Source organism: Danio aesculapii, chromosome 7 (assembly GCF_903798145.1).
Source record: "Danio aesculapii chromosome 7, fDanAes4.1, whole genome shotgun sequence".
NCBI lineage: Eukaryota > Metazoa > Chordata > Actinopteri > Cypriniformes > Danionidae > Danio > Danio aesculapii.
Genome location: NC_079441.1, coordinates 52,851,993 through 52,871,973, shown reverse-complemented (window position 1 = coordinate 52,871,973; position 19,981 = coordinate 52,851,993). Strand labels below are relative to the sequence as shown.

At 34.4% G+C, this 19,981-nt stretch overlaps 1 protein-coding gene across 3 annotated transcripts in view; it reads left to right on the top strand.

The window, feature by feature from the left end:
* Window positions 1–1,216: 1,216 nt before the first annotated feature.
* The window catches only part of acsf3 (acyl-CoA synthetase family member 3), a 103,409-nt gene continuing 84,644 nt past the window's right edge, over window positions 1,217–19,981 (top strand). The window contains exons 1-3 of one of the 3 annotated variants that reach the window (XM_056462157.1): window positions 1,217–1,268; window positions 3,659–4,397; window positions 11,018–11,173. In XM_056462157.1, the coding sequence (XP_056318132.1) occupies window positions 3,708–4,397; window positions 11,018–11,173 (846 nt within the window). In that variant the 5' untranslated portion in view covers window positions 1,217–1,268; window positions 3,659–3,707. Of the gene's footprint in view, window positions 1,269–1,306; window positions 1,405–3,658; window positions 4,398–11,017; window positions 11,174–19,981 lie in introns of those variants that run through there. The other 2 variants (XM_056462158.1, XM_056462159.1) reach the window with 2 other exon arrangements.

Sequence of the window (19,981 nt, the reverse complement as noted above, 5' to 3'; positions counted from 1 at the left end):
TTCCGTTCCCCGCTCACTCTTCTAATTTTTCGGAAAAGAGGGGGCTACTCTCTTCTCCTGTAGTTTTTAGCGAATCCTGAGCCAACCGAATGGGATGCTGGCGCCCACTGCCGGACATGTTACCTGCTAACACCATGACTGAGAAAATGCAGGGTTGGCGGACAGCCATCGTAGCCGCGCATCAAAAATATGCTCACCGGATTGCCTTCTGCTCTTTGGTCAACCTTCCTTCTTCTTTCCAATCCAATCGGACATGCTTGTAGAGCAGCAGGAATTTCAAAATGTTTACCAAGAACATGCCTGAATCCAAGCCACAAAAAAAGCACGCAATCCCTCATAAAATAAGGATGTTCCATTAAAACATCTTCATGCAATACAAAGCGTTGAGAATCAATGTTCTGTCAAGCTCTGAGGAGGGTTCCCTCGCTTCCAGCTCTTTCTGTGGTTGTGAATGAATCGTTCGTTGACGATACTACTTCTCAAACTGGAGGGGAGATTCTGAGACAAAGCTTTCAATTTGCAGGAATATGCCATCCCTATTTACCACGGAGGGGTTTAGGGAAGTGAGAACTTTTTGAATGAGTGCCATGTCTGAACAATTCTTATTTGAGGCCCGCGACTGCCAGCTGGTGGCTAAGTGTGCCCGTGCTGTGAGCTGATGCCAAAACCAGTTGGCATGATGAAGCTTGGGTGAGAACAGTGCGATGGCAAAATACATGCTTAGATGTCCAGACTCACCAACGTCAGTCCATCTGTATGGCTGTCTCGAATATTTTCGCTCTATTTTTATGAAACTTTTGATGTTTGAGCAAAAATTTATATATATATATATATATATATATATATATATATATATATATATATATATATATATATATATATATATATATATATATATATACATTTTATTTAAAACTATATTGTTATTTTTTCATATATTGTATGACGTTGTTGTTATTACTTACATATTTACTATAGCTATGGACCTAGAGAACGAAAGGCCACATTTCTATTTGGTGATATCCACATCATTAAAACAAATTATTCTTCAATCAAGATTTGTCTCATGAAAACAAATTTGACTTACCCTTTTTTACTTAATTCTAGTCTCACTTAGGGTAAACGCTAACATAACATCTGAAGACAATGTTCAATATTATCACACAAGGGCAAAGTCCGAGTCAATAAATCGTAAATGAAGGTTCCGCCTAGCATCGATTTCCACACGGGTGCATTCAAACGGTGCACCGCATCCAGTCTGACATTTGGTAAGAAACGTTTCACTCTATGCATGTTTGGTGATAGTCTTAGAATTCTGGTATGATTTTATACGTAGTATTACCTCAGAAAAAACACAATAAAGACTAACTTTCAAGCTGTTCACGAAAAGGACTATTTAGAAGAGTAAGAAACGTGGAATAACGCCTTGTATGGAGACTAAATGAATAACTTTTGTTTTGAGATTGACTTTGAAAGACCCAAGCAATCTTCACCAGTTCTTACTGTGAAAAATAATGAACGAATGAATGGACAATAAAGGACAATGTACTAACCAGTTATTTTCCATCATAAGTGTGTTTCTTAGACACGTTTAAATAATGACAATAAGTAAAGGAAAGGGGTTTAAAAAAAAAAAAAATTAAAAGTCATACAAATTTTATGAGTGGCAGATTCACAGGATGCAAGATGTGCAAGTAGATGAATAAATGTCTGTTTTGTTTATATACATTTTATTTGTGGAGTTTTATAGAGACAGCGAAAACCTTGACATTATCATGTTTATAATGTTGGTCACTGTACAATAAGGTTTTATAAGTTAATTATAGTTCATGTACTAACAAGAACTAATAATGAACAATGCTTGTGCAGCATTTATTAATGATAGGTAGGGTCAGGCAAAATCTGCAGACATTTTTTTCTATTTCTGGTTAGAATTTTGTTAAAAACTGTGGATTTATGGAGAATGATTTTGGGAGTATCATAACTAAAAACTTATGAAATAAAAAATAATACCTTTTTAACTTTCATTTAATGTTTACAATGCAAATCCAATAAGATCCACTTATTTGGTAAACAAATCAAGTCTCTCATATAACAAATCTACTTAAAGACAGAAAATATTACTTTACAAACTAATGTAAATAAATCAAATTAATATTTTCATATTAGTCAATAATATTACTGAAATTAAATTAAACAACGTAATATAAATATACACACATTTACACAAGTAAATAAACAGAATCAACGACGGGCTAAAAATCTGCGAAATTCTATGCACACAGATTCCGTGTGGGCCAAATCATAGGTCAGCATTTACTAATGCATTACTACAATGCAAATTCCTGCTTGTTAACATTAGTTAATACACCATGAGTTAACGTAAACTGAGAATGAACAACTTTAGTTTCATTAATTAACATTAAGAAAGATAAATAAATACTGCAATTACTGTACGCAATAAAATTAATACAAGAAATAACATTTAACTAATGCAAGCTTATTGTAAGTTTTTTTTTTTTTATGTTTTTTTAATTATTAACTTTTCACCTTCATTCATTAAATGTTGAAAGAGTGTAATTCAGTAAAAACAAAAAACAAAAAAACCTTGTAGGTAAGTAATATTTCAAAACAAATAGCTTTTTGGCCAATAAATCAAAGTATTATTATTAAGATTAATTATTATTGACAATTTAATAACAACAACAGCATATTTTATGTACTTTTATTTGTGAAATTGATGTCAAATCTTTCATGTCAAATCTATTTTAAGGATTGTTTAGAATTAAATATGCATGTGTTGTCTTTTGATATAAAGGTAGGTACAATATGATAAAGAGTGCCAATAATTCATTCATTTATTCATTTATTCATTCATTCATTCATTCATTCATTCATTCATTCATTCATTTTCGGCTTAGTTCCTTTATTAATCAGGGGTCGCCACAGAGGAATGAACTGCCAAGTGCCAATAATAATATCAATAATAATAACAACAACAACATATTTTATGTACTTTTATTTGTGAAATTTAAATTTTTCTTGTCAATCTTATTTTAAACATTGTTTAAAATTAAATATGCATGTGTTGTTTTCTGACATAAAAGTAGGTACAATATGAAAGAGTGCCATTAATAATAATAAAAATAATAACATATTTTATATATTTTATTTGTGAAATTAACATTTTTCATGTCAGTTTTATTTTAAAGATTGTTTAAAATTAGATATGCATGTGTTGCTAACTGACATAAAAGTAGGTGCAATATGATAAAGAGTGCCAATAATAATAATAATAATAATAATAATCGTTGTAGTAGTAGTAATGATAAGAATAAGAATAATATTTTATATACTTTTTATTTGTGAAATTGGCATATTTCATTTCAAATTTATTTTAAAGATTGTTTAAAATTAAATATGCATGTGTTCATTTGTTCAATATGATAAAGAGTTGCAATAATAATAATAATAATAATAATAATAATTGATATACTTTTTTATTTGTGAAATTGACGTCTTTCATGTCGTTTTTATTTTAAAGATTGTTTAAAATTAAATATGCATGTTTTGTTTTCTGTTATAACAGTTCGTACAATATGATAAAGAGTGCCAGTATAAGCATTAACATTTGCTTTTATTTCATTTTGTTCTTAAGTTTAGACAGATGGCAACGTTTGCAGTCAACTCCTGATCATTCCTCCACCATGCTGTTCTTCCACACGGTGTTTGTTGGGAGTTGCTCTTCAACATGCTCTCACCTTAGAGGCAGCAGAAGAGCCCTGAAATGGCTTTTGGGAAACGTACAGCAAAGAACATTCGCCTCCTCCGACCTCAGTAACTCTCCAGCTGGTGCAAAAGTTGCTCCCGTTTTCTCCAGAGCTCCTGCTTATGGAGACAAGGTGGCCATTACGGATCACAGTGGGAGCCACACCTACCGCTCCCTCTACAAAAACAGCAAAAGCCTGGCAGGACTCATCACCAAAGCACTCACCTGCCAATCAGGAGACCTGCAGGGCAAGCGCATCTCATTCCTCTGTGCCAATGATGCATCCTACACTGTGGCGCAGTGGGCGTCCTGGATGTGTGGTGGCATTGCTGTGCCCCTCTACAGGAAGCATCCTCCGAGTGAGCTGGAATATGTAATTTCAGACTCCCAGAGCTCGCTGCTGGTAGCCGGACAATCTTTTGTGGATACCCTTGAGCCCCTGGCCCAGAAGCTAGGGCTGCCTTGCCTACAGCTTCCCGCCACGTCCAGCCGGTCTGAGGACACACAGACACTGCCCGAGGACACGATCTCAGACTGGGCAGAGAGGCCAGCCATGCTCATCTATACCAGTGGCACCACGGGCAGACCGAAAGGAGTGCTCCACACCCACAGCAGCCTGCAGGCCATGGTGAATATGTATTTATTCTGTATTAGCATAGTAATGCTTTAATTTTGCATAGCACTTTTCAGGACCTCATGGTTATTTAAAAAAAAGTGTATAATGAGAGGAACTGCTTTATTTCATTAGAAACAGGCAGAGTAAATTGGGGGACACTATTGCAATTAAAATTTTTTATTGTTATTACTATTTTATTATGATTATTAATATTATTAGTATTATAATTTTATATTTTTCTTCTTCTTGTGGTTTTATTATTATTATTATTATTAATTATTATTACTGTAATTATAATAATAATTATTATTATCATAAATATTATTACTATTAACTATATTATTATTATTATTATTATTATCAATATTATTTATAATATTATTATCATTATCAACATCATTATTATGTTTATTAATATCATTATAATTATTGTTACTATTAACATTAATATTATTATTATTATTATTATAATTATTAGTAGTAGTTGTAGTAATAGTACATTTTTATATTTTTCTTCTTCGTCTTCTTGGGATTTTATTTGTTGTTGTTGTTATTATATTTTATTATTAATATTGTAATTATATATTATTGTTGTTGTTTTTGTTGTGGTGGTGGTTTTATTGTTTTTTATTATTATTATTATTATTATTATTATCATTATTATTATTATTATATTTTACTATTGTTGTTGTGGTGGTTTTATTGTTTATTATTATTCTTATTATTATTATTACCATTATCATGATTATTATTATTATTATTGTAATTATATTTTATTATGGAATCACGGTGGCGCAGTGGGTAGCACAATCACCTCACAGCAAGAAGGTCGCTGGTTCGAGCCTAGGCTGGGTCAGTTGGCATTTCTGTGTGAAGTTTGCATGTTCTCCCCGTGTTCGCGTGGGTTTCCTCCGGGTGCTTCGATTTCCCCCACAGTCCGAAGACATGCGCTGTAACTGAATTGGGTAAACTAAATTTTCCGTAGTGTATGTGTGTGAATGAGTGTGTATGGGTGTTTCCCAGTGATGGGTTGCAGCTGGAAGGGCATCCGCTGGATAAGTTGGCTGTTCATTTCGCTGTGGCGACCCCCGATTAATAAAGGGACTAAGCCGCAAAGAAAATGAATGAATGGATGATTAATACCATTATTATATTTAATACACTCACCTGCCTTAATCCTTAGTGACAAAGATTCAACAAGGTACTGGAAATATTCTTCAGAGATTGTGGTCCATATTGACATGATAGCATTATCTGGTGACTGTGGAGGCCATTTGAGTACAGCGAACTCATTGTCATGTTCAAGAAACCAGTCTGAGATGATTCACACTTTGTGACATGGCAAGTTATCCTGCTGGAAGTAGCAATCAGAAAATGGGTTCACTGTAATCATAAAGGGATGGCCCGCAACAATGCTCAGGTAGGCTGTGGCGTTGACACGGTGCTCAATTGGTACTAATGGGCCCAAAGTGTGCCAAGAAAATATCCACGCCATAACATTACCACTACCAGCTAATTAATGAATAATGATAATAATAATAAATCACAGCAACATTTATTTTATATTATTTAAACCTTAAACCTTAGAGCTCTTGTTTAAAGTTAAATTTATTTAAAATTTACATTTTTTTTAAATTTGAATAACTACTTGAAGTACTACTTGTCCATCATTGAATCAGTCATCTGCATATCAATAACTGTCTGGTTTAGCTCAGCTACTAAATACGACCTCCAAAGACTACGTCGAATAGTTCGGACTGCTGAGCGAATCACTGGTACAACCCTTCCTACTCCACAAGAACTGTACTTATCCAGAGCGAGCAGAAGGGCTGCCAAAATCACTCTGGACCCCTCACACCCAGCACACTGCCTCTTTGAACTTTTACCTTCTGGTCGACGCTACAGAGCACTGCGCACCAGAACAGCCCGACACAGAAACAGTTTCTTCCCTCAGGCAATCCATCTCATGAACACTTGATGATAATAATTGCGAAACCAACATCACTACTTGCTATACACTTTTATACACATATACACTTATTTAACAACACACTTTACATGCCAATTTGCACATAACAGCTGCACATACAACGTTGTATATAGTAATAAACATGTACATACACTTGTCAATCTGTATATTTGCACTCACTACGTCTATTTTATTTTATTTTTTTATATATTTATTTTCTGTTTTTTGTCCTGTCTCTGTAATTCTGTTGCACTGTAGAAGCTCTGTTACGAAAAACAAATTCCTCGTATGTGTGAACATACCTGGCAATAAAGCTCTTTCTGATTTCTGATTCTGATTTTATTTCTAAAAAGATTTCTCATAGCAAAAATGTGTTTAGAAATAAATGCTACAATATATGTGGAGCAGCATGTACTGCAAACTGAACTTCTCCAAGAATCGAAAACACTGTTATCATGAGCCGAAAGTACTATTTGTCAGATTTCATATTACTTCACAGTCTGTGTGTTCTCAGTCATTGTAAGAATTAATGTCCAGTTGAATTATGCCTCAAATACCAGTAAACTGACCACTTCCAGCCTTTGTAAATGTTACTCTACTTCTGTAAATACTCTCCTTCCATACATTTTCAAAGGGAAATGTTTTACCTAATCTTGAAAGAAATTTTTAAAATCTTAACTTATAGAATTTTTGGTATTACTTGACTTGGTTGACTCAAAGTAACATTCCAACTACTGTTGAAGTCACAATTATCCTCCTGTGATTTTTTTATTTTTATTTTTATTTATTTTTTATTTTTCAGAAATATAAGCCCCTCTTTGAATTATTTTTCTTTTTTAAATATTTCCCAAATCATGTTTAACAGAGCAAGGAAATTTTCACAGTATTTCCAATAATATTTTTTTCTTCTGGAGAAAGTCTTATTTGTTTTATTTCGGCTAGGATAAAAGTGGTTTTTAGTTGTTGTTTTTTTTAATTTAAGGTCAAAATTATTAGCCCCTTTAAGCTATATATAATTTTTGAAAGTCTTCAGAACAAACCATCATTATACAATAACTTGCCTGATTACCCTAACCTGCCTAGTTAACCTAATTAACCTAGTTAAACCTTTAAATGTCACTTTAAGCTGTATAGAAGTGTATTGAAAAATATCTAGTCAAATATTAGGTACTGTCATCATTGCAAAGATAAAAGAAATCAGTTATTAGAAATGAGTTATTAAAACTATTAAGTTTAGAAATGTGCTGAAAAAATCTTCTATCCATTAAATGAAAATTGGGAAAAAATTAAACAGGGAGGCTAATAATTCAGGGGGGCTAATAATTCTGACTTCAGCTGTAATTAACAGAGCAAGGAATTTTTCACAGTATTTCTTATAATATTTTAAATGCTGGAGAAAGTCTTATTTGTTTTATTTCAGCTAGATTAAAACAGTTTTTAATTTTTTCATAACCATTTTAAGGTCAAAATTATTAGCCATTTTTTTTCGATAGTCTAGAACAAACCTAACTGTTAGACAATGATTTGCCTAATTACCCTAACTTGCCTAATTAACCTAGTTAATCCTGTAAATGTCACTTTACTAGTACTAAATATCTAGTAAAATATTATTTACTGTCATCATGGCAAAGCTAAAATAAATCAGTTATTAGAAATGAGTTATTAAAACTATTATGTTTAGAAATGTGTTGAAAAATCTTCTTTCCATTAAACAAATTATATATATATATATATATATATATATATATATATATATATATATATATATATATATATATATATATATATATATATATATATATATATATATATATACACGGGGGGGGCTAATAATTCAGGAGGGCTAATAATTCTGACTTTAACTGTATAATTTAAAATGTCATTTTTTTATGTGATTCAGGGCTAAATTTTCAGCATACATTAACATGCTGGTTCATGAATCATTCTAATAATATATTGATTTGAACTGGACTGCAGTAATGATGCTGGAGTTCAATAATACTGAATTTTTGATCAATTAAATACAGCTTTGGTGAGCAGAGGATATAGTATAAAAATGTTTCCAAGCCTTTAACTAATCCATATGGCAGTTTTATCAACATTGCAGTGACCTATTGTGATGTTCCACGTATGCTGCATTATATCAGTCAATAGAAGCCAAAAATATTTTCTCTTTTTTTTAAAATAACCTATATTGTGTTCTGCATTGGATAGAATAGTGTTTCCCAACCCTGTTCCTGATGGCACACCAACAGTTCACATTTTCAACCTCTCCCTAATCAAACACATCTGAATCAACTCATCAGAACATTAGAAGAGACTCCAAAACCTGAAGTTAATGGGTCAGAAAAGGGAGACATCCAAAATATGAACTGCTGGTGTGCCTCCAGGAACAGGGTTGGGAAACATTGGGATAGAAAGTCACACTGGTTTGGAAAGCAAGAGGTAAATGATGATACATGTTTTGGGTCTCTAAATGTGTTAAAAGTACTTTAATGTAAATTCTTTTTTTGTGATTTTGTTTAAAATCACAGTAACCTTAGTGTGTCCAGTTTATGGGAATTATTTTCAACATCTTGTTAAAACCAAACCATTTTGCACAAAATTGGCAGGTGTTGCCATATGCAAAAAAAAACATGCATGTGTTCTGGAAATTGTTTATAGATACTCATCAAATAAACTCACTCAGATATTAGGAATGATTGTTACATTAAAAATTGGTGGTTCATTCCACTGTGGCGACCCCCTTATTAAACCATTGATGTAGGCTGTGGGAAAGTAAGTGAGCTTGTGTTACAAAAAGACTATGTACAGCTCTCTTAAGGCCGAGAAAATTTGTGCAAAACTTGTATGTGGGGGTGCTGAGAAAATGGTTTATTTTCATGATGTCAAAGCTAGTCTATTTTATATAAAAAATGGTATTTAATAAAAGCAGCTATGGTACACACATTGAACAAAGGTAACGTTTTTTTGATTGATTGATTGATTGATTGATTGATTGATTGATTGATTGATTGATTGATTGACTGGCCAAAGATGACTTTTAAATTTTATCCTCAGCTTTTCTTGACAGTTATTTTAAGATATGCTATTTTACAATGACAACTTTCCTAGTTAAAATTATTATCCTAGTAAAACTTTTGAGTTGATACTTAAAGCTAAATACTAGTATCTTGCAAAATATTTTGTGAAATAACATGTAGGGCTCTATTTTAACGATATAGGCGCAAAGTCTAACGTGCATGGCACAAAAACATTAAGGGCATGTCTGAATCCACTTTTGCTATTTTAAGGATAGAAAAATACGCTCTGTGCAGTGGCGCATGGTCTAACAGGGTTGTGCTTATTCTCTTAATGAGTTATGAGTGTGTTTTGAGCATAACGTGCATTAAACCAATCAGAATCTCATCTCACATTCCCTTGCTCTAAGAGTCAGTTGTGTCACGCCATGGTGCATTTGCTATTTGCATGGCGAACTTCGTAAGTGGGAAAACTGAACGCTTCACTTGCAAGAAAACAGTTAAACAGGTCATCTGCAGCGTGAGGATAAAGAGCGAGCCTCCTCCATTCAGCCTCTTTACTTTCTCTTTCTCTTTATATTTACTCTTTATTTTACTCCTTTACTTTCCTGGATAAGGAAGCGGTGTTGTACGCACTCCACTGAAGACATCCATTAGCCTACATATTTAATTTTGCTTGTTAAGTGCAAAGATTTGTTTCAAAGTTATTTCTAAATTCAGTTCTAATTTCCAGCAAACGAATAAATGAACAATAATAACAAAGTGTGGTCAAACAACTGAGATATATCCAAGCACGCGTCCTATACCCCATATGATCCAAAACCTGACCGGTAGACAAATCTAAGCTTGTTTTTAAGCAGCGGTTTTTATATTTATTAAACAATGTGGTATAAAACGTGAAAATAAGGGTTGCGCTGGTCTGAAAATAGCAACAAATTGCACCAAACACATCTTGCGCCCTATAGAGTTTGGTGTATGATAGAGCTCATAGTGTCATGGCAAAGACAGGAAAATAATTAAAATTATTTATTAAACTTATGTTTCAATATGTGTTAAAAAAATTCTTAAATATTTGAAAAAGAATTCAAATTTCACAGGAGGGCTGAGAGTTTTGGCTTTAACTTTAATACATGACACAGACTATGGAGTGACACCTAAGATGAATTGAGTTCTGTGCATAATGTCATATTCTGTTTTGATGTCTACCGGCTCAGTCACGCAAAAACAAAAGAATTAATGACTGAATATAAAGAACCGCTAGTGTCTGACAGTTGCATTTCAATCAAAGTGTGATTACAGGATACAAACCTACATAACCGACAAATAATAACACCAAAAGCAGCAGTATTGTGTTTTAGAGCAAACATTTTGACCTAATTCAGGACTGCGTGATTCGTGAGTGCATACACCAGCCCTGCTGCATGTGGTAAACAGTCATGTTTATGCCACAACACAGTGAGGGGCATGTGGGCACCATTCAGTCCATTTGAAATCAACAGTTATTATTAATTCCCATTGCCGATTTGAGCACAATAGCTTTGGCCTGTTTCTATGTGTTCAGTGTGATTGTCCCATGCTTCAGTTGTGTGGAACTTAAAAACACAATTACGAAAATTCTGTTTGTTTTTTCTCTTGTCTTGTAGGTCCAGGGTTTGGTTTCAGAGTGGGCATGGCATAAGGATGATGTCATCCTGCACACGTTGCCCCTCCACCACGTGCATGGCATCGTAAACAAGCTGATGTGTCCACTGTGGGTTGGAGCCACCTGTATCATGCTGCCAGAGTTCAGTGCTCAGAAGGTAAACCTTTAGCTTTGAATACACCAAATTTGAAAATCACACTTTTTTCAAAAAAATATTTTAGACATACACACTTGTACAGCTATCTGTATGGGGACATCCCTGCACAGACTGTATATTCTATCACTCTGCCCCTAAAACAGACCCTCACAGAAACAATCTGCATTTTTCCATTTTCAAAATACTTCTTTCTGTGTGATTTATGAGTCATTTCCCATGAGGTCAAAATTTACTGGTATTGCAATACTTGTGGGGACATTTGGTACTCAAAATGTAAGAAATACAAGCTACACACACACACACAAATCTATTATAAAGGTTATAAAATATTATTTCAAAATTTCAGAATTTGTGAAAATGTGAATACTTCTAGCAAATAAGACAGTTCATACAAGATAATGATTTTTTAAAATATATTTTTAGGGGGTTTACACCTTTATTATATAGGACAGTAGAGATGACACAGGAATACATGGGAAGCAGAAAGAGGTGAAGGATCGGCAAAGAACCTCAAGCCGGGAATCGAACTCGAGTCAATGTGAGCACCTCAGTGCTATATATTGGCGCACTTTACCCCACTAGGCTATTGGCGCTGACCAAAATGTTATTTTGCAAGATTTTGTAGAATTTGTATTGAAACCTTCCTAAATGTTAACATAAACCAGAATACATTTTAATTAATTTATTAATGATGATTTAAATTGTTTCAGTTGTCAATATTAAAATCTGGGTTCCACACAATTCCTTCAGGTTGTCCAAACACAAATCGATTAAGTTAACTGAATTGTTTTTACAAATTTAAGTGGACTGAACATAAAGCAATTAAGTTGTCCCCAAAAAAATCTCAGTAATTGTGTTGATTCAACTCATTTTATATAAGTAGCAAAAAATCATTTTACAGCAGCAAACATTCTTCCATCAAGTTTTGCTTATAGAAAAACTTTCGCATGGGAAGTGGTATACACACATTTCTACCCATTTTGTGCCTACGCTATGTTTATAAATGAGATTTTTCCGTTTTTGAAGTATTTGAGCTCTTAGTTAGAAGTAACTGTATGATTTTGAGAACCATCTTTTCACACTGAGAATAAATGAGGGACTCAAACACAACTAGTAAAACTGTTCAAATAATCACAAATGTTGGGTAGCATGTTCGCCTCACAGCAAGAAGGTCGCTGGTTCGAGCCTCAGCAGGGTCAGTTGGCGTTTCTGTGTGGAGTTTGCATGTTTTCCCCGCCCGTGTTCGCATGACTTTCCTCCAGGTGCTCCGGTTTACCCCACAAGTCCAACGACATGTGGTACAGGTGAATTGGGTATGCTAAAATTGACTGTAGTGTGTCTGTGTATGCGTGTGTGTGTGTGAGTGTGTATGGATGTTTCCCAGTGGTGGGTTGCGGCTGGAAGGGCATCTGCTGCTTGAAACATATGCTGGATAAGTTGGCGGTTCATTCCGCTGTGGCAATCCCATGTTAATAAAGGGACTAAGCCAAAAAGAAAATGAATGAATGAATGAATGAATGAATGAATGAATGAATGAATGGATGAATGAATGAATGAATAATCACAAATGCTCCACAATTAAACACAATACATTAAGAGCAAGGGGGTGAAAACTTGGGGGGTGAAAAAAGGTAAATTGACTTCTGGTAAACATGCAAGTATTTTTAGTTTCTTCTAAATGGAAAAATGCATATCTTTCAAAGAAAAAAGAAATATTTGTAATTTTTCATTTTGTTCAAAAGTGTGGCTCTTTGTTTCCTTCTGGGGCATCAGTGAATGTTTTAACCTTTACTTGCAGTTAATTAACATTTATAGTTACATAGTTAACTTTATTAATGTTTGTTTCACCCCTAAATCAAACCCCTAAATTAAAATCTAACTCTAACCTCTTTAATCCTAAACTGTCCTAAATAAAGTGGACTAAAACTTTGCTAAAAAAGCAGAAAATGTGCAAAAAACTTCATAGACAGAGACCCACTTCATATTAAGAATCTTTGACTATGATGTATTAAATATTAAATAAATTTGCAATGCACTTTGTGTATGCATTTGAATTTGAAAATATTCCTTTTAATATAAAATATTATTATTACTTTGATGTGTTTTAAACTGTTATTACAGACAACATAATGATAATAATATTAATATTCTATGTATTTACTGTAATTATTATTTTTTATATATATTTAATTCAGAGCACACTCTTGATATGGAGTCTTTACTACCTGGGAGACAGAAAAAAAATAATTCTAACGAATGCTAGTAAATTTGACATATTAATTACAAAAACAACTTAATTTACACAGTGAATTAAACCATAGAATGAATTATTTATTTCATCTTTTTTTTTATAATTTTATTCATTTCAGTAGAATATATTTAAAATGTTATACTAATAGGGAAAATCTCCCACGTACTGTATCTATTTGACCAAACGTTGCTCACCTTTCAAGCAAGTCAAAACTGTATTGCAGCCAAGGCCAAATTATAAGAAATGAATTATTCATAACTTAGCTGGGTCTTCAGGCTATGCTGTCTCGTTTGTTCACTTCACCTCCCAAGTCTTCAATGCAGAGTTGTTCATTCTTTTGTCATGTTAAATCTCTAAAGGCTGAATCTATAACAGAAACAGAAATGATTAGTTCACCTTTTGAGTCTTCTGCTCATTTGTTCAGCACGTGACAGATCCATAGGATAAGTCTATACAGTCCATACTGAAACTGAAATAGTATTTTCATGTAAAATATTCTCTTTCTTTCGTTTCTTTCTTTCTTTCTTTCTTTCTTTCTTTCTTTCTTTCTTTCTTTCTTTCTTTCTTTCTTTCTTTCTTTCTTTCTTTCTTTCTTTCGTTTCTTTCTTTCTTTCTTTCTTTCTTTCGTTTCATTCTTTCTTTCTTTCTTTTGTTTGTTTGTTTCTTTCTTTCTTTCTTCTCTGTGCACTTGGAATGGAAGAAAGAAAGAAATAAATAAGGATATTTCTAAACAAGCATGCATCAATTTTTCGGCAGCTAAAAATTATTGGCCCACAATGGCATTTTTGGATTTTAGGACAAAAGAAAAATGCTGCACCGCACTGTTTAACAGTGTTCAGCGCGTTGGTTTCACTCTCCCTCCAGCTGTATAGTCACTACACAGTCTCAAGAGGCTTTTACACTGGATACGGACAACCATACCTGTCAACCCTCCCGTTTTCCTTAAATTCTCCCGTATTTTACAGTTCTACCTTCTATGCTATCATGCTGTAAAGGTATTTTCCTGTATTTCTCCCATATTTTTAATCTTTCTATGAAGGGTGGCAATAAACATCAAAGAACCGATCCTCCCTATACGCAACCCATACAGCCGAACCACCAGGGTACACCCCTTGCTTTTTAATGTGAATCTGTTCTGTGCTTTCAATTTATTTAGGCATGAAAACACTTTAAAATAAATATAAAAATGGTGGGATTTACTTCCTTTTCATTACAGGCATTGTCGCCACTCAATTCAATTCAATTCACCTTTATTTGTGTAGCACTTTTACAATGTAGATTGTGTCAAAGCAGCTTCACATAAAAAGTCATAGTAAATTGAAACAGTGTAGTTCAGTTTGTAGTGTTTAAGTTCAGTTCAGTTTAGCTCAGTTCAGTGTGGTTTAAAAATCACTACTGAGTGTCCAAACACTGAAGAGCAAATCCAACGATGCGCAGCTCTACAGTGATTATGAGGGCTCTACCTCCTTTACTCGACTTTGCTATTCTAGGTACTACCAGAAGCCCTGAGTTTTGAGACCTTAAAGAGCGAGTTGGATTGTAGCGAGACAGAAGGTTGGTTAGATAAACAGGAGCTAGATTATTTAAAGCTTTATATGTAAGAAGCAATATTTTAAATTCAATACGAAACTTAACAGGCAGCCAGTGTAAGTAGGATAAAATTAGGGTGATGTGATCAAATTTTCTAGACCTTGTAAGAACTCTGGCTGCTGCATTTTGTACTAATTGAAGTTTGTTAATAGAGGATGCTGGGAAGCCAGAAAAGTAGTCCAGCCTAGAAGTCATAAAAGCATGGACTAGCTTTTCTGCATCTGAGATGGATAGCATGCTTCGTAACTTAGCGATATTTCTCAGATGAAAGAAAGCAGTTTTTGTGACATGGGATATATGATTTTCAAAAGTTAAATTGCTGTCTAATACGACACCCAGATCTTTTATACTAGAGCTAACGCTAACTTTGTATCCCTCTAATTGTAGGTCGAGTTGTGAGATCTGCTGTGTACAGGATTTAGGCCCAATAAGTAATAATTCTGTTTTGTCTGAGTTTAAGAGAAGGTAATTGTTGGTCATCCAGTCTTTAACATCTTTAATACACTTAGTTAGCTTAGACAGTTTAGACATCTCGTCAGGTTTAGTTGAAATATATAATTGAGTATCATCTGCATAGCAGTGAAAGCTGATCCCATGTCTTCTAATAATGTCTCCCAGGGGTAGCATGTATATTGTAAACAGCAAAGGGCATAGGGCCTAGGGATCCTTGAGGCACCCCATACTTTACTGGGCTGACTTGTGAAGGCTCCTATGCGAGGCTCCTATGTGAAGGACTCCTATGCTATCCATAGAACAGTCAGTTTATGTAGCAGTGTGTGGCTGTCAGACAGTAATAATATTCATTTTCTTTTAGGCTTAGTTCCTTTATTAATCAGGGGTCGATACAGCTGAATGAACCGCCAACTTAACCAGCATATGTTTAACGCAGCAGATGCCCTTCCAGCTGCAACCCATCACTAGGAAACATCCATACACATAGTTCAATATTCCTCTCTGTGGATATTTCATTAATGTGTGGTAACTATAGAGTTGTATATGCAAGAATTGCATGTGCTCCAGCAAAGTTCACTCAAATAACGCACCGACAGGACATTTCTTTGTAGTATACTTGTTCCTGCTGCTTGCAGTAGTGCTACTGCGATGTATGTCAACACTGGTAAAATGACGCCTCTCAACTCATTCACTTTCAATAGAATTAAACTGTCAATAAAATGTGGTTATTTTATTGGCTTCTGTTTTATTTATCAGTATAATGGAAGTTATTGAGTAAAATTTTTTAAAAGTCTTAATAAAATAAAATAAAAAAAAATGATTACAAAGCTTTTTCATTTTTGGGTGGTGGAATAATAGGTGGAAGAAGAAAAAAAAATTGGGTGGAAGAAAAAAAAAACAAAGTGATAGGAAAATATATTTTAAAGTTTTTTCGTTCCCTTGCAAAGATGTTTTGCACTCCCCCCACAAACACTTTCTGTTCACTTCATACATGTAAACCCTCCCATTTTTGCCGGGATTCTCCCATACTTTACCATTCTATCCCACTATCATCCTATCATTAAGTATTTTCCCATATTTCTGATATATTTTTAATCTTGAAAGCATGCTGAAGTTAAAATAAAAATGTCTGCATTCACTTTCTTTCTATTAAAGCTGTGCGTCGATCATTGCCCTTCATATGCAACCTCTGAATCAGCGAATGCATGTATAAACGCTGACTGACAGACGCACTTTGTATAATAAACTGATCCCAGATCAGCTTCTTTACACACCATTTAAAGAGGAACGAAAGTGCAGGACTTTGGGATTTGAGTGTGTGTTTAAACAGACAAATACACTTAATAATATGTAAACATGTCCATCATGGTGTGTTTTAATTTAAACACAACTAATTTTCTCTAAATGAGCACAAACCTTTACTAAAGTAATTAGATGCTTTCATTATAGATCTGTGCATTCTTAAAGTGACACCTCTGTTTTCAAACAAAACAAAACGAGAGATTCATTTGCTGCTCATCACTTGTTTGATAACAGAGGTGTCACTTTAAATGGCGTGTACAGAAACTGATCTGGATTCAGTTTATCATACAGAGCGCGTCCGTCAGTCAGCGCTTATACATGCATGCACTGATTCAGAGGTTGTATATGAAAGGCGATGATCGATGCACTTTAATGAAAAGAAAGTGAATGCAGACATTTTATATTAATTAAATATAAGTATCAGCAAGCTTTCAAGATTAAAAATATATCAGAAATATGGGAAAATACTTAATGATAGAATGATAGTGGGATATAATGGTAAAATACGGGAGAATTCCCCTTTTGCGAGGGAAAATATTTTCCTATCACTATTTTTTTTTCTCCCACCCATTTTTTTTTTCCACCCATTTTTTTTCTTTCACCTATATTTTTCCCTACCATCGCGCCCCTTCTGAGTCTCCATAGGTTTCAGCCAATTGCATCAAGAATTTTCGGTGTCGGCTCAATTTTTCTTTCAGTGCATCCTTCCTTTTCAATCACATCACGCCAGCAATATCTTCACTTCAGTTCACTGACAATTCTGAACAATTTTACAATGTTTTTCTCTAAAGCAAAAGGTTTTTTAACAAAAAGCACTACTGCTTTTAATCCAGTGGTTCTCTACTGGTTTGGCCATGGGACCCACATTTTTACATGGTCATCAAGCCACGACCCAAATTTTTAGGAACTATACTATAATTTTAGGAATTTTAATTAATTTGGATTTATCTGTTAACATACACAAGTAATGACAGATAAATCATAAGAAAATCACCAAGACTTACAAATAAACAATATTTTATTGCTGTCATTTAACAAAATGTATGCACTTTTGTGATGCCCTCAGCTCTTGGAGTCATCGTTGAAAATAGTTCACAAGTTTGTCCTTTCAACCGGGATGTTTGGTTTCTAAATGTCGTTTTAATTTAGAAGGTTTCATGCTCTCCTGTGAGAGCACCTCACTACACATGCCACACTGAGGTTTTAAGCCTTTTTTGTCTTCAATATATGTAAATCCATACTTTACATATTCGGGGTCGTGCTTAAGCTTCAACATATTTGTTGTTATAATTAAATGAAATTTCACATGTCAAACGGTACGGTTGTTGCGTGTGCATTTCAAAATTGAAGTTTGGTATAAGCAAAATAAGTAAAAAATGTAACTTTTGTTGTTTTTTTTACCACACACTCCGTGATCCACTTTTGGGTAGCGACCCACCAATTGAGAAACACTGTTTTAATCCATCTTGGTTTTTTACCCTGTTTCGATTACTGTACATTACTTCATTTTCCATTTGATTTAGCAAATTGACTGTGCCACAGATTCAATACTTTTGAACTTTTTACTAAGTTGTAAAAAAAAAACTCAAGATTATTCAACAAGGCCTTTCTGTTTGTTTCACTAAAACCTTTTTAGAGCAGCAAAATGGTTTTTGCAGAAGTCACGCTGCAGGCGTCAGTGAGTCAGGCGAGTGTTTCTCCCCTGGGGACGAACTTAGGAGACCTGCACAATGAAGTTGTGTGTAGCGGGTGGAGGAGGCCGCTGATCACCCTTATCGGGGACTTGTCAGAGGGATGCGCTAATTGTAGCTGTGTTGCTATGTGCCAGTGCTGCAGGCGTCAATAGCAGGACTCGGGGGCTGATAGGCACTGGCTCAAGCCCCTGTGTGCGTGTGTGTGTGTGTGTGTGTGTGTGTGTGTGTAAAAGACACCCCGGACTGTCACAGCGAGCGCAGAGTTTTCGTGATGGATTGCCCAGTGTAGCTTTGTATCTGGCTACGCCAACTCTCGGTAAGGGCTTTAGAAGCAGATCAATGGATGGCGTGACATTGAGGAATGATCCGTGTTTTGTAAAGGGAGGGGGTTTACGGCAGCGAGCAAGCAAGCGGAAGGGTTTTAAGGTCCAGGAGAATTTAATGGGAGTCAAGGATCTGATTGACAAGAAAGGTCTGAAGAGGACAAAACGGGGGAGAAAAAAGACATTCAGGATGACGAGAAAGTTAGATTTCTCAGTTTTTTCCGCAGATATGACCTTGAGCGTGCATGTTAAAAAACAAACACCTTCTTTGAGGGATCAAACGCTTTCTTCACCGCAAGGGTTTTATTATTTACAACATGCGGTTCAGTAATTTTTAATGAGGCAAAAAAGAATCGATATTCGAGCCACCATTACTTTGGCTTTGAGTTGTTTGAGTGATGAGCGCTCGTCTTAGTTCTGTGGGAGCAAAACATGCGTGTAGATGAATTTATTGTGGTATGAATGCATTAGACAGCCTGCAGTCAGAGACTGTAGCATTATTAATGATGGGATGTAAAAGGTTATCCATCATGTGATTGCGCAGGGTGGGTGTTTACTTCATGTATGTTGCTCATTATAGGACTTCAGTGTGGGTTTGTATTTTCTTTCATGGACCATTTCAATGTGGTCATGTCGTTGGCCCGTTATCATTTCCTGCTTGTTATCAAACTATTTCATAACTGTAACAAAAGGCAATTCAATCATAATTTAATTCTACAACAGCTATCAAAACGTTATTTATCAAGATGTGTCTCTTTTTGGATTCTCAGAAGATATAGAAATTAAAAATGTAAAACAGGATATACGTTGGGACCATTGTTTTTGTATACATCACTCAAAATGTTCTATATATAAAGAAAATAAAACATATTAAAGACCCTATGGTGAAGGTTTGTTGTTTAGTCTGTGTGCTCTATGCATTGTAAAATGTAATAAGTTGAACTTACTTAGAAAAATTGAGGAAACAGATTGCCTTAAAAGTAAAGTAGTGTATTAATTTTAAATGAGCATAACTTAAAACAGTTTGTATTTACAGTTCTTTATAAGGTAAACTTCAGTACTGTTGATTCAAAAAAATTTGTTGTGTTAACTTCTTATTAGTGTCCACATTACTAGAAAAATGTTAGGAAAACGATTGCCTTAAAATGATCAAGTAAGCTAAAACACTTTGAGTAAAGACATAAACTAATACCTT